We start from the raw sequence: 22,368 nt of genomic DNA on the forward strand, positions 1-22,368 counted from the left end.
TTTCAGTTGCTGTAGCAGTTCTGGCAACAGGCGGAGTGCATGAATGTGTGACGGTTTAGAAGATCTTTCAACAGCCAAACATGAACAAAATCTTGACTCAAGTCACTTGTTCATTACTCAGCTTCTCGTTTGTTCATATATGCTTTCTACTCTTCAAAACTAACTTTGTCATACGATTCATTTATATTATACTTTTACCATCCACTACAACTATCATGTGCATTTTGGTCATGGTTAGCCTGGAGTCTATAAATGGGTTATGGATGATGTAATTCATAAAATGTCGCAACGATTCGCAGAGCTTGGCATGGATGTTAATGTTCTTTCGGAACTCCAGCAGGTAATATAAGCATCATTATACGTGGTTGTGCCATACTCTTGCCTCGACACAACAATCTAGTCTAGATGTGTAGTTTGCTTGTTTGAAGTTGCTGCTTGTTGGTGTGAATTATTGATTGCCTGTCTTTTATACAGCACGGTATTGAGATTGTTCAATACATGTGTAATACAGCGATGATTAAGCATATAATCTGGCGTATTGCATGCTTTGCCCTGATTCCATTTTTATATTGCAATTGACACCAATTTGGATTAAAAAATTAGACATGGGAAACCAAGATCATGGCTATGGGCGTGGCTTCATTTGCTCCAACTACTCATCCTTTGCATGATGAACAGTTTTCTTTAAAGAATCCGCAATCCAACCCACAATTTGGAATTAGTGCAATCACAAGAGATGTGAGTGGTTTGAAAGACTATACGCGTAATGGCTTGACAGCAAGATATATATGCTTTGTCGACCCATATTTCAATAGCACACTCAACCTTTTGGATCTACAATATAGGATGGTCTTTATGAATATGGATCACCCGCTAATCTAGCTGCTCTTGCAAATTCAGGTTGGGTTGTCCAATTTTGTAAACTATTTCATTATCCATATCTAAACAGTATGAAATCCATTTGGACAACTCTGTATCATTGCATCACACACTAGGTTCTAGCTACAGTCTTCCACAAACCGACGGGCCCGCAGAGGACGACGCAATTCACGGCAATAGCTCGTTGGCAAACATAAAATTAAAATCATCACACCTTGATAATGAAGAACCACACCTACTGCCGTCATCTTCACTTGCCCACGCAGTATCATTGCCAAATTTAGCAACTCAATCCAATCCGCTATCTTTAGCTAGCAACAATTCAAGCACTCGTACCAATCCAACGCGTAGTCAAGTCAGAGCAATATTGGCACGAGCTGCACGCCAATACAGACGACAACGAGGTGCTTTTGCATTAACTCGTATGTTTTTTAATATCAGATGTTCAGGATAAATGACTGTTTACTTTGAACTACGTTTAGATAAAAGTATTGGGAAAATTTCCCAATTGGATGGCAACGACGATGATGATGACGATGACGACGATGCAGATGAGCCGGCTGGAGGTGCAGATACGAGCGATATTGGGTCTGAATTGGATGATGATGATTCAGAGGACGAATATGCAGAAGTAGATCATTTGGTGCTTTGCCAATTTGAAAAGGTTCAACGTGTCAAGAATAAGTGGAAATGCGTGCTCAAAGACGGTGTTGTGAATGTGAATGGCAAAGATTATTTGTTCAATAAGGCAAGTCTTGTTGGCAACAGTGTATTGCCTTTTAAACCTTTTAGTAATGTTTCGGGGCTGTCTGTTTATTCTAGGCAAATTGTGATTTCGAGTGGTAATCTGTTAAAAACTATGCTTTTTGTTCGTTTATAAAAGACTTTTGATTCATTACCAATATGCACTGATTTACTGGTGCAGATTTTCAGAAGACTAAGTAGGGGTATTTTGTTGAATACATAATACAATAGCTATCTTCACAGGGTTATCTAGAAAAATGTGTAATATAATAAAGCCAATTCAGCCGAGTCGTTTATTTTAAACTACTTGGACAATGCTATATGCGTTACGTGCACGTTCTTTTGCTCGACGGCCTATAGGCGGAAGCATGGGGTTGATTCCTTTTTTACGGCAATACCTTACACCCACCTTGACCAATTCGACAAATATACTTTGTACAATGGCTGAGATGAACACAACTAGCCATCCCCATGCAGTGACGGGTTCAAAATTTAGCCAGGTAGAAATACCTGGAGCCAAAAGACCAATTAATGCAAGAGCGAATGAAAGGAGAAAGGCGCCAACCATCCATAGATTGCCAAAAATACCAGTGACAAATACAGATTCTTCTACTGATCGAGAGTGGAAACTTTGCACAAGCTGCATGACCGTAAGTACCATGAACGCAGTGCTACGACGCTGACCCGTGCCTGCTTCACCCATAGGAATTCCTGTCAAGCCTGTATTCTCCATCCAAATGTAAATCCCAAATGTGATTGAGCTCATCATCAAGCCATGTAACAATACAACAACGGATGTAAGAATGGTGAGAACGCCTTCGTTTGCTGGACGCGGTTTGCGATCCATAATATTTTTTTCGGCCGGTTCAAGACCAATCGACATGGCAGGTGGAATATCGGCGATAATATTGGCCCATAAAATTTGCATGGTAGTGAATGGCATTTCCAAATTGGCAAGAGCAGCCCTGTTTACAAAAAGTCGCCATCACAATTTACAAATACGTTATTTTCCAAATTAGTTGCATAACTACAAAGGGCAAAACTTACATCAGGAAAAGGAAGATTTCAGCCGAGTTACACGATAGTAGATACACTACAAACTTTTTGATATTGTCAAACACTTGGCGACCTTCTTTGACAGCATCAACAATCGTGGCAAAATTATCATCAGCCAAAACAATATCTGCAGCTTGTTTTGTAATTTCTGTACCACCAATACCCATGGCAACACCAACATCGGCACGCTTGATGGCAGGTGCATCATTGACACCATCACCCGTCATGGCAACAGAATGTCCTTTGCTCTGCAAAGCCTTTACAATCTTGAGTTTGTTATCGGGACTAACGCGAGCAAAAACAGCGGGAAAGGGACGTTGCTCGGCCAATTGCTCTTCTGACAGCAAATCAATCTCATATCCCTTCATTGCACGACTGTTGGATTGTCCTTCTTCTTCAAGAATACCCAACTGCTTAGCAATAGCCGATGCAGTAGCAATGTGATCACCAGTGATCATAATCACTCGAATTCCTGCACGTTTACAGGTGGCAACACTTTCCTTGACGCCTTCTTTTGGTGGATCAATTAAACCAATAAGACCAACAAACACAAGCTGAGATTCGGCAGCCTTGTACGAATTTGCCTTGGCTATACCAAGACCTTCATCAGCAGTGACTTTACGCATAGCAAGCGCCAATACACGCAGACCGGACGAAGCCATAATTGAACTACGTTTTGATATATAGTCGACAAAAGCGTCATCAAGTACATGCGTTGGAAATTCATCCATAAAATTAAATCCCTTGGCATTGGAATCTGACACGCCAAGATAGGAAACACAGTGAGAAAGAACACATTCGGGAGCGCCTTTAGCCAATACAAATGCCGAGTCTTGAGAAAGATGGCAAGCCAGTTTTGAGGCACCTTGCTGGTAAATCACACTCATAAGTTTACGATCACTGTCAAATGCATATTCGCCAATTTTGTTCAGCCCAGCTTCTGATTCGAGCCATTCGCGAGATACGCCCGCTTTTCTGGATGCTACAACCAGTGCAATCTAAGCCACCACATTTCAAAATAACCTTTAGCAAACAACTCTAAATCAAGCCTACAGTCTGAAAATGTAATGAAAGCAGTGCTGTCAGATAAATTACCTCTGTTGGATCACCGATTGGTTTCCATTTCCCAGTTTCCTGATCACGTACAATGCTAGCATTGCAGCAAAGTGCAGCAATGGTCATGGACGCGGCCAAATGGCTGGGCATTTGTTGAATATCCTTGGAAGAAGCAGTAGCCTCCAATGATTTCATTTTGGGAGGATCGCCAGAAGAAGACATGGCTGATGTAAGTGATGGAGATGGAAGAATGTTTACCACGCCGGCTTCGGGATCTAAACTGGTTGAATGAGTCATGACAAACGACGAATTGTCACTAGTCCAAAGAACCTGGGCACCCATCTTGCCTTCTGTCAACGTGCCAGTCTATTTACAATATTGAAGAGTGAACAAGGTGGAAATTATAAAAAACAATATACGGCTTTAAAGCTACAACGCAGCACAATCAAAGCAAATCAAAACTACCTTGTCAGAGCAAATAACAGTAACAGATCCTAGCGTTTCAACCGATGGAAGTTTTCTGACAATAGCATGTTTGCTAGCCATACGACTAACACCGAGAGCCATGGCAACAGTCACGACAGCAACAAGACCTTCAGGAATAACAGACACACCAAGACTAATACCAACTTTAAGCATATCCGAACCAGATCGCTTGTAACCAAGTCCAATACAGATAATAATGACAACAAGAATCAGCGCAATTGCAACCAAAATCTGACCAAGAGTGGAAAGCTTTTTTTCAATGTTGCTTTTTTGATGTGGGGTAGATGAAATAGCCTGACTAATTTTGCCAATCTAAGTCAATGAACATGACCCGAGTTAGTGCTTAAATTGCTGGTATGAATAAACTGTCAAAAACAGTATTTATACCTCTGTTGAAATGCCAGTTCGAACAACAATTCCTTTTCCACGGCCTTTGGCCACAACAGTGGTCATGAATGCGCTTCCTTTGCAATCACCAAGTGGAAGACGACGTGTCTAGAGTAAATGATAAAAGCCAATGTAAGGAAACTTGTTCATCATCAACTGTCAAAACAAGTACTATCCAACACTGTGTACTTACTCGTTTTCGAATTGTTCGAATACTTTTGGAAATAGGCAATGCCTCACCAGTCAAAATCACTTCGATAATTTCAAGCTGGGCAGATTCGCACAAACGAAGATCTGCAGGAACTGCATCGCCTAGAATGTGTGATGAATTGAAAGAAGTTAGTATAGTTGTTGAATCATTTCAGTTGATAATAAGCGACTCAAGGTACCTTCTTCCAACGTAACAAGATCGCCAGGAACCAATTCACGCGATTCAACAACTGATTTGATACCATCTCTAATAACAGTAGCCTATCAATACAAATGAGCAACAAGTTAGATTTTCAAGTTTTGACTGAAATAAAGTACTTTAAAGTATACAGTATTTACTTTTGGAACAGAAAGAGTTAGTAGTGCTTCCAAAGCACGATTTGCCTTGAACTCCTGGTATGTTCCGATTGTAACGTTAAGAACAACTACAATTAGCAGCACAATGGCAGAGTCCGAGTCTTTTGTTGCAAATTCCACAATAGCAGCAATAATAAGAATTAAGACCATGAAATCAGTAATCTGGGTAAAAATCATGCCAAATATTGAAGGTTTGGGGGGATTTGGAAGTTTGTTGAAGCCATAGTGTTCCCGAAGAAGCACGATACGATCAGATGGTAAGCCGCGCTCTGTATTTGAGCCATACATTTCAGCAAGACGCTCCGAGTTTTTATCAAAATAAAGACCTAAACAGTGCAAAATGAGTCAGCCAGTGCATTCAAGAATCAAATGAAATGGAATGATACTATTTGCGAGTAAAACAGTGACACGCCTGATAGATTCAAATGCACACTTCATAAGCCTATGTTTAGTCCATTAAAACTTACTGGGTGGTGGAAAAATATGCTGACGAAAGGGGACTTTTGGAGTTTGAAATTTTTCTGGGAATTGTGATATTAAGCGCTCAACATCATCATGCTCATCCTCCTTGACCAATTCACGCCAGTCCGAGAATTGAGGGATTCTAGTTGTCAACAAACCCAATACTGCCATGGCTGTTTCTTGATGTGCTTTGGTGGATCGAGGCTGGCAACGACGGTGCAACTTCATGTAGTGGCGCAGATCGGATGCAGAGTATTCAGCAACAGCATTTTGAAACTCTTCAATCTCATCAATGAATTCACCAAAAAGCGAAAATGCAATGTCGGCTTCTTCTGTTGGTTTTTGGTTGAGGAGATTGCCAGATTGGTGGCCCATGTGCTGAAGAAGACCTTTTGCAAGCTTGGCCATGAGTGCTGCATCCAGATTTGGAATCTTTCCTCCTCGTAAACGATATTCCATAACATAATTCAAACCCTGTAGGATATCAAGGACAGAAATGTCTTTGTTTTCAACTGCCTCGACCAGATCCACAACATGGATGTCGATTTGATGTTCGATGCTTGCTATAAAACAATGAGGTTGTTAGCACGTTCAGAAACTTTTTGAAGTGGTCAAGCCACAAACAACGTTTAATTGAGATGCACTGGACTATAGTAGGGCTGGATTAGGCGAGCAGCACTAACAACCAAACGACACTGCATTGACGAGCATTCGTAGTGTCTAAATGGAACTGGTATAGAGAATCCAATGCAGGATATCCAAGGACACGATCAAACTATTTTAGAATAAAATAAGCGTCAATAAAATACCTTGACCATCAAGACGAACAGAAACTGAGCGAGTATCCAAGTCGTATATAGGTTGTTGATGGTGGTCGTCTGGGCTCATAAATTGATTTGATTAATAGAGAAAGGTGTTGCTTGGCTTTGTTTTTAAATTCAAAATTAACAGGATTGCTAGTGCGTTCTACAACCAAATGCTGGTTTAGTATTAAAAGATTGAATTAAATTACAAGACATTTGATTGGGGAGTTTATATGCTGATGCACTTACAATCAGGGCTAGACAATGAAATTAAAAAGGAAGACAACTATTGCAGCTCGTTTTGAGCAAATGCCAGCCCTAAAGGAGCTGAGCAGCTCAAGCATTAAAACTACCCTCAACTTCAAGAATGCATGATGCTACTAAGCAAAGGTTTACATTGGATATTTATATGCATCCATCCCAACCCAACATGCTTGAGCACTATAGGGTTGTACTCGACTCTTGGGCAATATCATATGCTTGGCGGGCCCAGTTAATCTAATGGTTCATTCGAATGTGCTTGTCATCATTCGCTTTAGATTAGTCTTCAAATCAAACCGTTGTTCTAGATTGGGCTGCATTCAAATATGTGCTATCTGCAGCTAATGATAGTAGGGATATGAATGCAACTAGTAAATTTGATATTCCTTTTTAGTATACAAGGATGGATTTGATTGACAGCATCGAAACAGTCGAATCCATATCTGGTTTTAAACTTGTCAATCGTACAATGTATGCCAAAAAGGATAATCTTGGCTCAACCATAATTTGATTGCATCATATGGATACTGTGCTTTAAAGAATTAAAGGTACCAATATCTAATAGAAAAGTGCAACAAGTATTCAGCCATTTGTTGGACAGTCATTACAAGATAGTGTTCCATTTTATGAGTGCAACTGTAAATCAACCAACAAAGCATTTGTTTCATATTTCTTTTTGAAATTTGCTGTTTAACATCTTCAGTAGTATAGTGGCTAGTATCTCCGCCTGTCACGCGGAAGACCGGGGTTCGATTCCCCGCTGAAGAGTTTTTTACTGTTTGAAAGTTTAATTTTGATCATTTTGTATCTTACATGTCGAGTAAAACATTCCAAGATTGCTCTTTTGCCATGGTTGTACATTGTATGATTGGCAAGTTTGGATTCAGATTTAAAAGTTGAACCTGATTGTTTTCGAGTCTGTGCAAAGTCATTTTTGTTTTATCCTAATTTCATGCATCTGCGCTCTAATTCAAGAAAACAGGAATGGAACTGTATATGCTAATCATCCAATGCTGTATTTACTAAAAACTCAAAAGTATCAATTGAAAAAGCAACTCATTTCTATTAAAGGCACAACAAATATTCAATTTTATTTTAAATGTTTTCGTCGAGATACTCTTAAAGAACTCGTCGTGGAGGCATCATTAGGCGATGCACGCTTTTTCAATGGCTTGTTTAGAGTAAGATTTTCCTTGCCTGCCATTTTGTGATTGTCTGGTTGAATACTACCAGATCCTACCAAATCGCCAAGAGTTTGAACCACCATTTCAGCTGCCGCAGTAGAAACAATCAAAGATTGTGTCGAACCATCATTATGATCATTGAGATGCTGCATAGGCTTATTTTCTGGTACAAGTCGTGGGGCAGCAGGTCGCAGAATAGGAATCAAACTTTGCCGCATCTTACGGCGATGTTCTCGACGGATTGGCGTGATGCGTATTGAGTCGGGGTTTAAACAGTCACTCTGAGCCTTTTCTTTATTAACAGAAACAGATATATCACCGCCTAGTTTTACCGTGGAAGGAGTGCATACTTGGTTGGCAGGTTTTTCAGTCATGTTGTGGTGGCGAATACGATGTTTAGCCATAGGCGTGGCATCTCTATCATGATCAGACTCAGTGTATGTTTTCAACTGCTGACTACGTACGCGAAGAACGGATAGTGGTAGCGGTGTTGTTAGTACTGGATCTATACTATTTGCATCGTCACCTTCATCAGTAGTGTCTGCAGATCTATGATGACAACTGACTTCATCGTCTGTGTCTTGAATCAGCTTGGCACTAGCAAGTTGCATTCTATGCATGTCTGAATCCATATCCTGAAGGGGTGGCAAAAAAAGTTTGGAACCAGTTTCAATAGTACTCGAGTCCTTTACTGATGAAAACAGTTGATCGAGAAGTGGTGCTTGAAGATCAAATGCAGTATCTTCTTCATACTCTTGATTATGTTCAAAAATAGAGTTAGTTGATTGATCAAAGATACTCGAGGTATCACTGCAAATAGATTCGTTGTCTTCAGTGCACGATTCATATTCAACAAGCTGAATGGCGTTAGTTGTCAAACCAAGATTATTGCTGTTCAAAGTAGTTGCATCGGCTGTCTTGTCAATTAAAGATTCGGCGCTGATAAACGCATCAATATGTTGGAGAAAAGCGGTGGAATTGGCCACGCCAGACATATCAAACACAGACGTCATTATGTCTGTGTTGAGCTGCATGATGCGAAAAAGCAAATCAGAAATGGTCTTGTTTGACTCCTCAAAAACTGCACGTTGGCAGGCAACCAATCTGAGCTGGACTTGAGTAAGTCGAGTTGAAACGTCCAATGTCAGTCGCTCACGAAGTAGAGGTGATTGAAGTCGACGATGATTATGTAACTCTTCCAAAGATGTAATGTAGCGTTCGCATGCATTTTTGGACTGATCGATATTGTGCCAAAGCATGGCATTTTCGGAATGTAGTTGATCAATTCGATCCATCACGCAGGAAATATATCGCGTAGGCAATTGGAAGATCTTGGATAAGGAAAAGGCCAATGATTTGAAGATTTTCATTAGTGATTCGTTGCAAGCCATACGAGTCTCAAACGTAGTCATACTGGTTTGAATACTCTCAAATTTTGCAACAAGATCATCGGCTTTTTTGATCAAACGAATATAGACCCGATCATTTGAAACAGTAGAGGTGCCGTGCAAAGGTGACTGTATTGAATTTGAAATTGGGGCAAGTGACTGTGATGAGCGCAACAAAGCAAGTTCAGCCCGTAACGCTTCAATGATTTTTGGATACTGTCCAATGTGAGCATTAATCTCTAAAGTGTTTTGCACAAGCTTTGTTTTAATATTCTTGGCACGATTGGCATATTTGAGAGTATTATGAGTTTCCTCATAGTGGATTGTGGCTGGGCTTATGTTGGCAATCATGACTACCTTGCAATTGCCACCTAGTGAGAATTTAAGAAGCCGTGTAAGTTTAGAGTCACTAAAAGTAAAAATAACATGTTAGTTTAAAATCTGATGTTTGCAAGCATGATTGAAAAACTGTAGTTGACAATTGTATTGTATTTACCGATACGGAATGTGGTTTGGACGATCTGAGCAAAGAGCATTAATGCAGTTTCCAAGCGACAGCAATGATCGATTGATATTTGCACCTTCCAACAGCCTATCTCCAGTGTTTTTAGTTACTGATGCACGCTCACTTCCAGCCAAATCAATGATGCTAAGAGTGGATACTTTAACGGTAGCCACTCCAGATGGAGACTTATCTCTATAGCGCAGATGAATTTGGAGCACTGCATGCGAACGAGAACTAACTGCGTTTGCCAGAGTAGGGGCTTTTGTGCGATGTTCATTTCCACGCAAAAGTAGATCCATGACCTGATTGATTGTAGCAGGTGTATGCTCTGATAACCCAGCCACAATAACACGGGAATTGTCTTCACGTAGATCTAATGGTGGGCCTGGAGAGAGCAAATCCTTGATGGTTTCATTGTATACTTCTAGATACGAAATAGATGCGTCGGTGGTGTAATTCATATCAGACTCGAGAGTTTTTAGTCGAGAGAAGAGTTCTTGGACCGTTTTTGGAATAATTCCTGGATCTGACTGTGATCCTATTATTAAAACATTGACGAATAAATACGAGAATCCATTGAAGAACAGTCAAGATCAGAAACATACCAGTGATGGTATGTGTTTTACCACATCCAGTAGCTCCATATGCAAACACTGTGGCATTGTATCCATCAAGAACATAGTCAATAAGTGGTTTAGATGACACCTCGAAAAGTTGCTGCTGTGATGTTTGTTCGTCCAAGACCCGATCAAAAGAATATCGATACTCTTTGTTGCGCCGTGAATGATGAGTGTATCGACGCTGAGCAGCACTATTTGCATTAGGGTTTTTTGGATCTATAAAGCCCAAGTATATTGATTGTTTGGATTAATATCTTACAGACTCTAGCTATTGGCAATACTATGAAATGCTACCGTGAAACAAGAGAGCTTGAACAGTAGTTTTATACGCACCAAATATAAGAGTGTGCTCATCAAGCACAGTGATGATACGGGCATGTGTTTGTGAAGGCTCTCCGATAATATCACTTAAAAACGATGATTTTTTAGAGTGTTCAGCAGAAACAGACGAGTTTGAGCCAGATTCTCCAGAGAGAAGTGGACGCACACGCACCAATACAGTGATGCTAGATGATGGTGCAGAAGACTCGGTAGAGTTTCCAGTACTGGCAGCAGCAGATTCTGCCTCAATCCCTCGATCCATGACCATTCAAAGGTTTTTGGTTGAGTTTTGTATTTAGTAAAACAGAACACTAAATAAGGGTGTCACCAGTTGTCTGATTTACTGGACAACAATGTCTTTTGAACTCTTTGGCTGGTCTTTGTTCATTGTGTATAAAACCAAATGAGCAGCTACACTCGTTGAATCTCCAACTCTTCTTTCATTGCATTGCTCCATATTGTTCATTATTGGACTCTGTTGACAGTTGTAAAAATAGCTTGTGCGATGCCAAACACTAAAAGTGTTCAAAATATCTACTAAAAGCAGTACAGTCAATTTTTAGTAGGCAAGCATAATAAATATTTAATATTGTATATATCAAAGCAAGTCGTCACTGCAAGATAATGTTTTGGCGTGAATACGGCAACATGTCAGAATTATCGGACTTATCCAAAAACACGTGATACTGTCTGCACCCTTCAATGCAAGATCAGACTCTGAATCTTCAAAGCCGTCATAAAGCAAGATCTGATGTCAGTCAATCTAAATATGCCATACATCTTGAATCATTTGATTCTACTACGGACGCCTCGACGAGCACGAGTGGCCATAACCATTTGGATCCAATTGCAATATCAAACAGCAAATCGATTGGTAAAGCTGTGCTACTAGTGAAAAAATAAGTGTAAGCTTTTGTCCTTGAAAGCAGCTGCAGCAGCTGCTGCTGCAGTCCTGAGACCCCATGTACTATCTCTACATTTCTGTCATACACCCATATACATAACCCAGCGCATATATATTCCGTATCTGTTATTAAAAATTTGAATACACGAGTATACGTAACTGTCAGTAAATCGATGGGAATATTTCACAAAAACCTTGCTTTGACACAATCAAGCATGGGTATTGCATAGACATCGATGGTAACGGCTTTAATCCCTATTTGTATCTGCATTCTGCGCTTAGTCAAAAAGACGCTCGGGTTGGATTGGTTTTTCTATTGGGCTTTATTTGTAAAATAAGCTCGGTTACCAAAGCACAGCAATATCGTGTAAGCAAACAGCATTCATTTAAAGCCCAGACCCATGTGTTAGTCCTAGGGAGGTTATAGCGGAAGAGTCTTTGCACAACGGCAATGCAACGTTTCTGAGTTTATCACCGTATTCACACAACACAGTAAATAAGGGTGCTAAAATACATGATAAACAGTCAATCTCATGAAATGATTGGCGCTAGATTTACTAGTCAGGATCGTGCTTTTGAATTTTTTTGAAAAAGCTTGTTGGTTCGTGTTCATTTGTATAAACTGAACATTTGTTCACATCTATTTCAATCGATTCCACATCCCTGAAGCTTGTTCGATCACCAAGTCCCTTTTCATACAAACGAAGCATTGTGGTATTATGTGATTGGCATGAAACAATTGCAATCCTGAGACGTGCGATCTGTGCTTTCTCAAACTGGAGCACAGGTGTATCTGATATCTTGGAATGTAGAGATGGGTTGTACAGACTTGAAAGTAGTCGAACCCAATATCTGGATTGCAACGAGTCTGGTTTCAAACTTGGTGATTGTACAATATATGGCTATGCCAAAAAAGGCACGTTTGAAACTATAGTTTAATCTTGTGCATTGTATCATGAATATTGTGTTTGAAATTCGAGAATACCAATTGAAAAAGCAATTCATCTCTAGTCGGAGGGCACAAATATTCAACCATTATTCCAAAGCAAAAAAAGGTCGTGGGTGCTAAATGCAAATGTTTCATTTTACATGAATACGGCTCTGAAATAGATGGCCCTTCTGTAGTTGGAATCTAATACAGCATCGAGGGGTTAGTGGATGCGGTCAGATCCTTGCGTATGCAAAGCTAAAGATTGTCAATATACTGATAAATGGCTATTGAGTGACTGATCGATTTGCTTGTCAAATTTTTCACCAGTCACTAGCAATAAATTTCTGGTCAACTATCAAGTTTGAATGGCCACTCCCTGTTACTTGGTTGTGTTTTATGGTTAGCGACAAAGGGCGGATTCCTGCCAACAACCAAAACAGTGTCCCTCTTACCCATTCATGTTTTAAGGCCGCATCTAACCCAGGTAAATAAAGCCTTGATCTCCCTGGGTTGCGGTTACATTTTTTAAATAAAAACTCCTATAAAGCCATTCAAGTTTAACAAGGACGGCCATTGAGATCTTCGCGAGGCAAACCTCTGCTAGCCACTTTTCATACCAAAACAGCGCTCCGCTACAGCTTGTCTAGGTGAGCACGTGATTATGACGGTATTTAGACTATTTGAGCCACCTTTTAGCACTAGCTGGTTGAATGATTTTATTCTACATGAATACGGCGGTGATATTGCCAAATCTAAAGAACTCGCCTCACTAAAACGAGGAACGCTTCATCTGGGCAAAATCTGTGGCTAAGTTGTGATTTTTTGTACAACTAAAATCCAGCAGATGATGAAAATGTGGATTATGGAGGCTTCAGAATTGTCGTCAAATAGCAACAATAAGGGTAGCTATGATTGACCTGACAATAGCTGAGCCGTTTATATTGGTCAGCGTGGTTTAGGATTTGCAGCCGCATTCATGCAAAATGAAACATTTGTATTGATCCTGCAGCCACTGCCTCTTGCTTCAGAATAGTCAACAGTTGAGCATTTGCGTATTTCTACTACAGATTGACCACGCTGCTTTGTCAATAGACATTCCCAACTCTTGTTTCAAGCACACAATGCTCATGATGCACACACTAGTTTGAGCGTGCCCCTCTCCTCTTTTGACATAGCCATACATTGTATGATCATTACATCTGAACCCCGATTCATCTACTGCAATCCAGATATTGGATTACTGCTCTGATCTTTTCAGAAAACCCCTATGCAAACTTTTTTTGTATCCTAAAATCCCGTACACTCGCGATCTAGTTCAAGAAAGCAAAGTTGTACGCCTTGGGAATGCAACTGCTGTTTTCAGTCAGAGCGATGGGTGAGCTGGCGAATTTACAGAATAATGCTATCCAGTAAACTCGACCAATCACTTCATTAATTAGCGGTCTATTATTGCGTGTTTTGGCACCCTTATTTGGTGCTTCGTTTTACATGAATATGGCTGTAAATGGAAAGCTACCATTACTGAGCTGCATGTTTGGGCTAAAGCCATCTGCATTGAATGCCAGCTTCATACTGCAAGTAAGGGAACTTTGCAGTGTGCTGTGGCAGGGTTTTGTTTTTCATCAGTCTGCTAAAATGTCCAGTATTTGGTTCTGACATGTGCTTGCAGATGGTGAGTGTAACCCTCTGCTTTGTTTTTCAGGCCCTATTGTGGTGAGTAGCTAAACAAACACAGCATTTAATTTTATTCATTTGCTGTGATGACCCGTTTTTTTGCGATGATTAAGGATGCATGCGCAGTCTAGTCAACACCCATGCAATCTATTGTATGGGTATTACAGGGGGACTTTAGAATACATCTATGCGGTATTGATATGGAAATTCCCGCAATACCCCGTAGCATGGTCTCAACGGGTGTTTTGTGTATACGCATTTGATGTTGAATCCCTTCGCCTTGATTCTGTGATGCTTGTCGGACATCACCTTGCTATTGCACATTATTGATATTGTGTCAAGTGTCTGATGATCAATTATAAATTATTTTGCAACTGAAAATTCACTTTATTTACTCAAAAAGCGGGTTGATGCTGCTGGTTAGGGAAGAAATGCCCGAAGCAAAAATATATTGATCTTGTGGTTGAGGGCTGTGATTGGCTGACAGATATTTGCTCTTTGGGATATAAACATTGTTGTTTGCCCCATTTTGTCGGTTGATTTTACAACTTTTGACCAACTCCGTCAGCTGGCCCTCCTTTCCATCACTCCCTCTCGCGTGATTCATTGTCTCGAGTTCAATCATGTATGCAACCACTAAAATTTAGCTGCTTTGTTTGGCTATTTTCACTGGCCCATTGCACCTTGTAATTTCATAATCATTGGAGCTACGCTAACAAATTACCTACTTTGCTTATATTTACTTTTTATTTCCTACGGCTTACTTAAAGATCTGTTTCACGCACTATTTAAGCTGTCAATTGCTGCTTTTCTTTGAATTCTCTGGGTTTTGCCACACGTCAACAAGATTCGTCGGTAACCACATTTGCCACCAGTCAACAAATCAGCAGCCACCTGAAACACTCAGCCCTGCATATTGCATCTACAACCGATTATATCTGCCGGCATCTGGCCCATCTAGAGCATCTTTTGCTCAATCAACTACTATAATCACTCTTTCCAAGTAGCAGTTTATCTGGTCCTGAACTAGACTCGTTGCTTCTACTTTGAATCTATCTTTAGCCTTACTGCCATTTGTCTGCCGTATGTCCATTCAGCCTCCACTACCTTTAATCATGGCATTTTTTCCACCCTTGTTTTTTCATGAGAATGAGCATGCCGCCAATCGAGATCAGGCATTGCGTAACTCGTTCATTTATCCCAATGCTGCAGAGCTACTTGAACAGCAACAGCGACAGCGACATCAGCAAAATAATGATATGCAGTTTAGCAACTCTATCTATGAACAGCAACAAGGATACCCCCCTCAGTACTCGACTCGATATCAACTGCCTCGTCTACAGCAACAGTATCAAGTACTTGCTGGATCATATCACAAAACACATGCACAAAACACATGGGCACACAATCAGCATCCACTATTGGTATCTCAGTCACAACTTCTTTCAATTCAACAGCAACAGATGCATCCATCATCTGATTGGAGCTATGGCACTGATGGTCAGATGGACAGAGTGTTTTCAGATGCACATACACTGTCTGATCCGCTAGACTTTTCCAATACAGCTGATTCTACTTCACACTCACAATGGCACATTCCCAACTACTCGAGTGAGTCGTTGAATATGCAGCAGTCCCCTCAGCAGAAACAATCGCATCACTCTCTTGAGGATGCCATGCAGCTCGCCAACTTTGTGACTTCATTGGTTTTTATTCTGTGGAGATGTCGCTCGCTGTCACCACTAGATTCTGCATTTATACAGTTTCAAAACTACACCATCAAACTACTCAACTCTACTTCTAATAATGTCACTCCTCCCGTAATTCTCACTGCTCTCAAGTATGTAGAAAGACTGCGTGCTGTCACTCCAGCTGGTGCTGAAGACTATCCAATCAAATTGTCCATGTCTTGTCCTGCTGATGCTAGCAAAGAGTTGCGGGTTTGGATCACTGCGTTGTCTCTTGCAGATGGATTTGTAAATGACAATGCATACACTGTGCGATCGTGGTCGGATGTGTCTGGATTCAGTGTGCTGGAGTGTGTTGCCATGCGCAAAGAGTTTTTAGAGGCTATTGAACACAAGCTATACATCACTGAACAAGAGTACACTTACTGGCTGCAGACTCTCGAGTCTTTGTTGGATCAACCCGAGGCTTGTTATGGCACTGTTGGTATGACTGACACAGACCCTGTTGCAATCCCAAATACCACCACGGGTTTTGGCTTCCATAACGATCTGTTTCTTCCTGGTAGCTTCCCAGCAGATGTGGACATGGCGTCTTCAATGTCTACTGCTGCTTCCACTGCTGCTCTCGAGATATGTCCTACAACTACCGTCTCTCCAATTTCTGTTCACTTTACTTCTAATCACAATCAACACCAGCCTCTGTCAATGTCTCAGCCCCAACTCTCCTTGTCGTGGCCACATTCGATCTCACAGTTTGCCGCTGCTACCATTGGCGATGCTGTTTTAGGTCGTCGTATTCGTCTTTAACCTATTGCACTGATCAATCTGATGCTCAGAATAGTTGCTTGATGCTATTCCTTTGCCTTGTTCAAGTCTAAATCTACAGATATCCCATCCCTTGATAAACTCGCCATGTATAACTACTTCAGAATACTTTCTTTAATCCAGTTTCTTTTACCCTTACATCTCACTACATCTAATAAAGCTGGCATGTTTCATTCCCGATTACTTTATGAGTGGTTTTAGTTTAAAATTGACATGGTTTCATCGTTTGGACAATTCTGCTTGTAACTGGCCAAATTTTGGTACTCTCGTTACTATTGACAGTGTAAGGTTAGTTTCAACTTGATCAAATCTACATTCAGGCATACAACTTGCTTGGGGAATGGCGGTTTATGCGAATCTGTCTCCACTTCGTCCTCCCTTGATCAAGCAATACCCAAAAGTTAATATCCCAATATTCTGACAAGCAATGAAATATCTTGCTTACCAAAGTACATCAACGCCTTGCATTTCCAGCAGCTTTGCTGTAGTAGACCACGAGAATCGAACAATTCTTGGAAATCCAAATACTGGATCAAGATGCTTCTTCAACCATGCAACAGTCTTTGGATCTGTCAACCAGCAAGAGTTTGAACAGCATCAGTAAACTTTATCTTATTCGTGGTAGGCTATGGATTTACCTGCTGGATAGCCCGAGCCAAATGCACGCTGGGTGGAATCTATGCCTGGCTCTACAAACTCCCAATTACAAAGAATAGCATCACGAGTAACCTACACATAGATGTATGAATAGTCCACCTGTGATCTGGTTAATTGGCTACATGCTCCACATTCTTACCTTGGCACAGATACTCGCTGCACTGACAATGGGAAATAAACTATCTGCTTTTTTGGATACAACAATCTTGCCAATCTTTGGAAATCGTTTGGCAAGCTTGGCTTGATATGATTCTGGAGATCCGACTGTATCCACATACACCTAATCATCTCATTGAATTAAAACCCAAATCCAACATCAATCTATTTCAAAATAGTGCTCAACTAGAAGCATACACATCAATACAATACCTCTTGTATATTTACGCCTTGATCCAATACACTTTGAATCAGATTGATGGTGGTATCATGCGCCAATGCATTCAAGTTATACTTTGCACTAATCAACAAGTCATTAAACACATGGTAGATGCATTTCATTCAACATAAAGAAATCATTGGATTTGCTTACCGACGTAGCATGCTTTCAGAAATATCTTGAGGACTACAGACAGTGGCTGCCCATCCAATCCATTCGGACTGCTTTTCAATCGTTGCAAAGAGTTTATCACGCTGAGTTTCATTCAACACCTTTGAATCTACATTGCAGTTGTTCCAATCATGTTGTATATGGTTTCAATCATCATCAATGGTCCAGATCCCGATCAATCCTGAATTTTACTCCAATATACCTGCAAAACCAATATCCTTGAGCTTATCCTGGTGAGAAATAAGAGTGTAGCAAACGGCATACACCATCGGACCTGTATATACAAGTTTACATGTCAACCATTGCAAGCCAACCAATAAAAACACTAGTGAACACCTAGTCGATTTACCCAAAACAGGACCTCGACCAGCTTCATCTACACCCAAAATGCACGGAGGTCTGTCCGATATTGGTAATTGAGATGATACTTTGATGGGAACTAGAGAGTTGTGGGACCAAGATAAAGTGCAGGGACCAGAGGGGATGTGGTTGAGAGTAGCAGTACAGTTGGTACCACTTTCCAGAGTATGACTGTCTTTCAAATCGCTATCATTAGAGCAATCGTCACCATTCATCACAGCTAGCAACAATGTGGATGAAAATAAAGATAAATGACAAATTGCAATGATCACGATTAGTGTGTACCTTGTGTTTGAAATGCTTGCATACAATTCACTTGCATCAAAATGTAGTCGGGTTTATTCCGATAAATATTGGTGGATTGCTCATCTATTGTGTCTCTTGTACTGTGGCGATAATCTGACTTGTTGACACAACCAGTGTGTTGAGCGATCTACTATTCCTGTCGACTCGATTAGGACGTCACACATTTGGTCTAGTGGCGACTGCTCGCTGATCTTGGTGTTGGTCTTGTTTTGACACGAGAGCCTTGACGCTCCACCTGTAGAGTACGCTAACCTGAAACAATTGCAATTTTACAACGGAGTTCACGTTTCCGAAAGGCTGCAGCCTGCTTGATGCCATCAGAATTTCATCCTGTTTTCATTCCAATTGTCGGCATCTAAAAACTCGTCAAATTCATTTCGTACAATTTTTGATTGCAAATTCATTTTCGTACAAAGTTGACCTGTTCGCCAATGGAAAATGTACTTACAACACTAGCGCTTTCTGGAGGTACTGTCGTCGACCGCACTGTACTCTTGGAGGCTTTGTTTCAGACACTGATCTCATCTGCTCCTCCCCTTGATCCTTTACTTGTTTTTAATTCTAATCACCATACCCATGCATCTTCATCTCATTCTTCAAATGTACCCTCTGTATTTCTAGCAAGTCTGGTCGGAAAAGCTGCATTGAGCTATGCCCAAGGTATTGCGGTCAAGCGTATATCTAGCTTTCTTCAATCCCGAGTTGAATCTACAAGTCAAAACCTTGCTCATTCAACCTCGACAAAAAAGAAACTTTATAAACCAGGATTCGACCATTATAGAGATTCTAGCGATAACAACGGTGATGCTTATTCAGATTGCACTACTCCTGCATCCTTTAAAACACCATCTAGTCCTTATCCAATCCTTGAAGTGGCAACTCAAACAGAAGAACGTTTTAAACTTTTGCGCCAACTACAACAACGGCTTGAACACAAGCTTGCCTTGTTGACACCTGCTATAGATCTATGCGAATGGGCAGCTGCCAGAGGTCACTCTGTACTAGAGTCTATACTAACACTTTCAAACGATCTCAATGCATCACTCGATACCTTGAGTCAGGATTTCGCTGCATTGCCTCTTGACAAACCAGATGTAGTGCTATTGGATGCCATTGTGGAAACGTTTCAGGATGTTTTGCAGCAAGTAGACAATCTAGTTCCATTTGTGCAAATGGGCTTGCAGATATCAGGCGTGCAGTTTGGAAACAGAGTGCCTGTTGGGGTATCACCAGTTTTGCTCATGCGAGCTTCTGCCGCCCTGACACGGATTAATGATGAAGCTCAGTCGCAAGAACTGGCAAAATCACAGCAGCCATTAGATTCAATCGCTCTTGGTCAGTCAGGTTTATCTACAAAGGATACAAGTCCGATTGCTGGAAAGGAAAAAGAAAAGGCATCAAAGCCAGAGTCAGATATACACAAGCATGCTTTATCCACGGACATGCCAAAATCGTTTATACCAGGTCCGACAATCAATATCAAACTATATACTTTGTTTGAAGGCTCATCACGATCACGAACAGTGGTAGATTGGACATGGAAGGAAGAGTATCCAAAGTGTCGTGCACGACTCTGTCGTCATCCAACAGAATTCAATTACTCGTTGCATTTAGATCAAGATTTAAACGATGGACGGTTTCACGATCCAGAAGAATCTACGGCCACACCATCGACTCTTGATCAAAACTCAAAGTTTATACAAGGTGGCAAAAGACATATCTCTCTTGAACATATACAGCGACTGTTTTATACCAATTCTGGAAAACTGCTAAATATTGAAGATGCAAGTATGCCAGTGCTTGTGCTTAAAGTGGTTGAGCCTCGATATAGCGAAAATAGAAAATCAGATATACCCATCACACCAAATGATGTGGACTCTGCAAATGACTTTGGCCAATCTGGTGGTACAGAGTTGAAACCAAGAGTTCTGTGGCTGGCTTTGGAGCTGTTTGATACTACTGTAAATACGGATGATGATGCTGCAACAGAGAGTGTGTGCGATGCTTCAAGTTGCACTGGTAGCGAGGTTGATGATGAGTCAGATGTGGAATCGTTGTCAGGTCATGTTCAGGATCTGGATATTGGAAGCCAGATCACTCCTAAAAATAAAACTAAAGAGTCTTGGCACACACCTGTACGTGGATCGACACGCAAACCACTTGCTGCTGCAACTACTGATGGTGGAAAACCCTCACAGTCTCTAGGAAAATACTTGAACTCTTCTGTTAGCAGATGTGGACACACTTTGGCAACGCCAATCAATAACCAGAGAATAGCAGCGGAGATGGATAATAATGCCTCAAAACAGCATGTGCTCGGAGAACTTTGCTTCTTAGAATACTTGCTTCGGTTAGCGTCGCTAGAACAATCGCAGGCAACATCGCATTTAAATGTATCTGACGAGAAACTGTATTTTTTTTTGATGAACGAAGCAACAGGCGGAAACAATACTAGCAATACATACTCGTTTACGCAAAATCCACCATCGCAACAGCAGCAATGTCAGGGCACATTGACACATGCAGGCGGGGCTGGAATTGCTGCCATGGCAAGTGCGAGTGGTGATGTACCTATTCATGCAACAGTAAGAAAACAACCACGATCAGCACCTTATCGTAGAGATTTGGGACTATATGAACGACAAGAGTTGCAATCCTCTCCATTAGCAAGTAAAACTACTGCTCCGACCACAAGATTTGTAGATAAGCTTCGTGAGGTGTAAAACTGCAGCATTTGTACCACTTATTTTTATATATTCCTAGTCGAATTAGTAAATCAGTTTAAAACTAGATAAACATGTTTTTTCAGATGGCAGCAAAAATACCACTCGACGCAATATAAAGTGTGATCAGTCGAGCCATATTTTAAAGCTCGACTCGTGCTCCTGTCATTAAGTAAACCTTTCCAAGCAAACAGCAGCAGCTATTTTGAATGAATCTCAAGCATTTGCATTTTTGGCAACTGTATTTTCTACAACTCTGATGTTTTCAATAAAATTCTGTAAACTCTTTGTTGTATCTTAAATCTAGGATGTATTCGCGCTCTAGTTCAAGAGAACAATCAAGAATACAGCTGTTGTTTGCATGCCGGCCATTCAGTGTCGTCATGTTCGGTTTAAAGAGTTGAATCTGAACAAGTACCAGGAATGTGAGACTTGCTGGAACAGCAATGTGGTCATTCGCACAATTGTTTATATAAAGATGAGCACAAAGATCAGTGAGCCAAAGAGTTCAAAGGATACAGTGTCCAGTAAATTTGGCAAGAATTATCATTTCATGAAACTGGCCATTTATTATACTGACTCTTTTGTGTTTCATTTTACGTGAATACGGCTGCAACACGATGGAGAAGCAAGCCATGCCTGAGAAACGGACATCTGTTCATCTTGTACGGTCTGGCTCACTCCAGTCACAGCAGCAACCCATACCCGAAACAGTATTTACTCGCACACAAACGATATCCCATTATCCTTTAAATACGCCCTCAACAGCCATATCTGACTCGTCTACAAGCCATACTATGGTAGCTTCTGGTTTATCAGGCTCCAGTAGTAATGAGGACCCACTTCGTTCAAAACCACCACTGTCACCAACGTCAGCAATATTTATCCAATCCTCAGTATCTCCGCCCTTGACTCGACCAGTTACTCCATCTTTGACCCGACCAATTACTCCATCCAAAAGCAATTGGCGCTTCTCTTATCCTATTAGACACGCCAAGAGTGCCAGCCATCAAAAATTATTCAACGATGCTGCA

At 40.9% G+C, this 22,368-nt stretch overlaps 6 protein-coding genes across 6 annotated transcripts; 3 read left to right on the forward strand and 3 right to left on the reverse strand.

Moving 5' to 3' along the window:
• Positions 1-280: 280 nt before the first annotated feature.
• On the forward strand, positions 281-1,911 carry BATDEDRAFT_84804 (transcription initiation factor IIA large subunit; the record flags this gene model as incomplete). Its single annotated transcript, XM_006675970.1, has 6 exons — positions 281-340; positions 604-738; positions 846-900; positions 996-1,283; positions 1,362-1,627; positions 1,702-1,911. 6 exons carry the CDS (start codon positions 281-283, stop codon positions 1,723-1,725), a joined length of 828 nt encoding a protein of 275 aa, XP_006676033.1. The 3' UTR covers positions 1,726-1,911.
• BATDEDRAFT_15466 (uncharacterized protein) lies at positions 1,892-5,981 on the reverse strand. The gene is made up of 9 exons (XM_006675058.1): positions 5,643-5,981; positions 5,158-5,501; positions 4,998-5,079; positions 4,802-4,920; positions 4,609-4,716; positions 4,201-4,533; positions 3,822-4,101; positions 2,671-3,616; positions 1,892-2,588 (listed from the first exon to the last, which is right to left on the reverse strand). Exons 1-9 carry the CDS (start codon positions 5,863-5,865, stop codon positions 1,922-1,924), a joined length of 3,102 nt encoding a protein of 1,033 aa, XP_006675121.1. The 5' UTR covers positions 5,866-5,981; the 3' UTR covers positions 1,892-1,921.
• A 3,559-nt stretch (positions 5,982-9,540) lies between these two features.
• Positions 9,541-10,567, reverse strand: BATDEDRAFT_8457 (uncharacterized protein; the record flags this gene model as incomplete). Its single annotated transcript, XM_006674942.1, has 3 exons — positions 9,541-9,682; positions 9,770-10,316; positions 10,384-10,567. Coding segments are annotated over 3 exons (873 nt in total), but the record flags the coding sequence as incomplete, so codon positions are not given.
• A 5,543-nt stretch (positions 10,568-16,110) lies between these two features.
• On the forward strand, positions 16,111-16,923 carry BATDEDRAFT_36442 (uncharacterized protein). The gene has a single exon (XM_006675805.1). It carries the CDS (start codon positions 16,133-16,135, stop codon positions 16,721-16,723), a length of 591 nt encoding a protein of 196 aa, XP_006675868.1. The 5' UTR covers positions 16,111-16,132; the 3' UTR covers positions 16,724-16,923.
• Positions 16,924-17,182: 259 nt separating this feature from the next.
• On the reverse strand, positions 17,183-18,520 carry BATDEDRAFT_8789 (ribonuclease H2 catalytic subunit RNH201; the record flags this gene model as incomplete). The annotated part of the gene is made up of 7 exons (XM_006674982.1): positions 17,183-17,310; positions 17,380-17,470; positions 17,538-17,678; positions 17,768-17,855; positions 17,928-18,054; positions 18,148-18,219; positions 18,295-18,520. The coding sequence occupies 7 exons, from the start codon at positions 18,518-18,520 to the stop codon at positions 17,183-17,185; spliced, it is 873 nt and encodes a 290-aa protein (XP_006675045.1).
• A 522-nt stretch (positions 18,521-19,042) lies between these two features.
• BATDEDRAFT_85827 (uncharacterized protein) lies at positions 19,043-21,334 on the forward strand (the record flags this gene model as incomplete). Its single annotated transcript, XM_006675971.1, has 1 exon — positions 19,043-21,334. One exon carries the CDS (start codon positions 19,043-19,045, stop codon positions 21,332-21,334), a length of 2,292 nt encoding a protein of 763 aa, XP_006676034.1.
• Between the last annotated feature and the right edge of the window lie 1,034 nt (positions 21,335-22,368).

Source organism: Batrachochytrium dendrobatidis, assembly GCF_000203795.2.
Source record: "Batrachochytrium dendrobatidis JAM81 unplaced genomic scaffold BATDEscaffold_1, whole genome shotgun sequence".
Taxonomy (NCBI): Eukaryota; Fungi; Chytridiomycota; class Chytridiomycetes; order Rhizophydiales; genus Batrachochytrium; species Batrachochytrium dendrobatidis.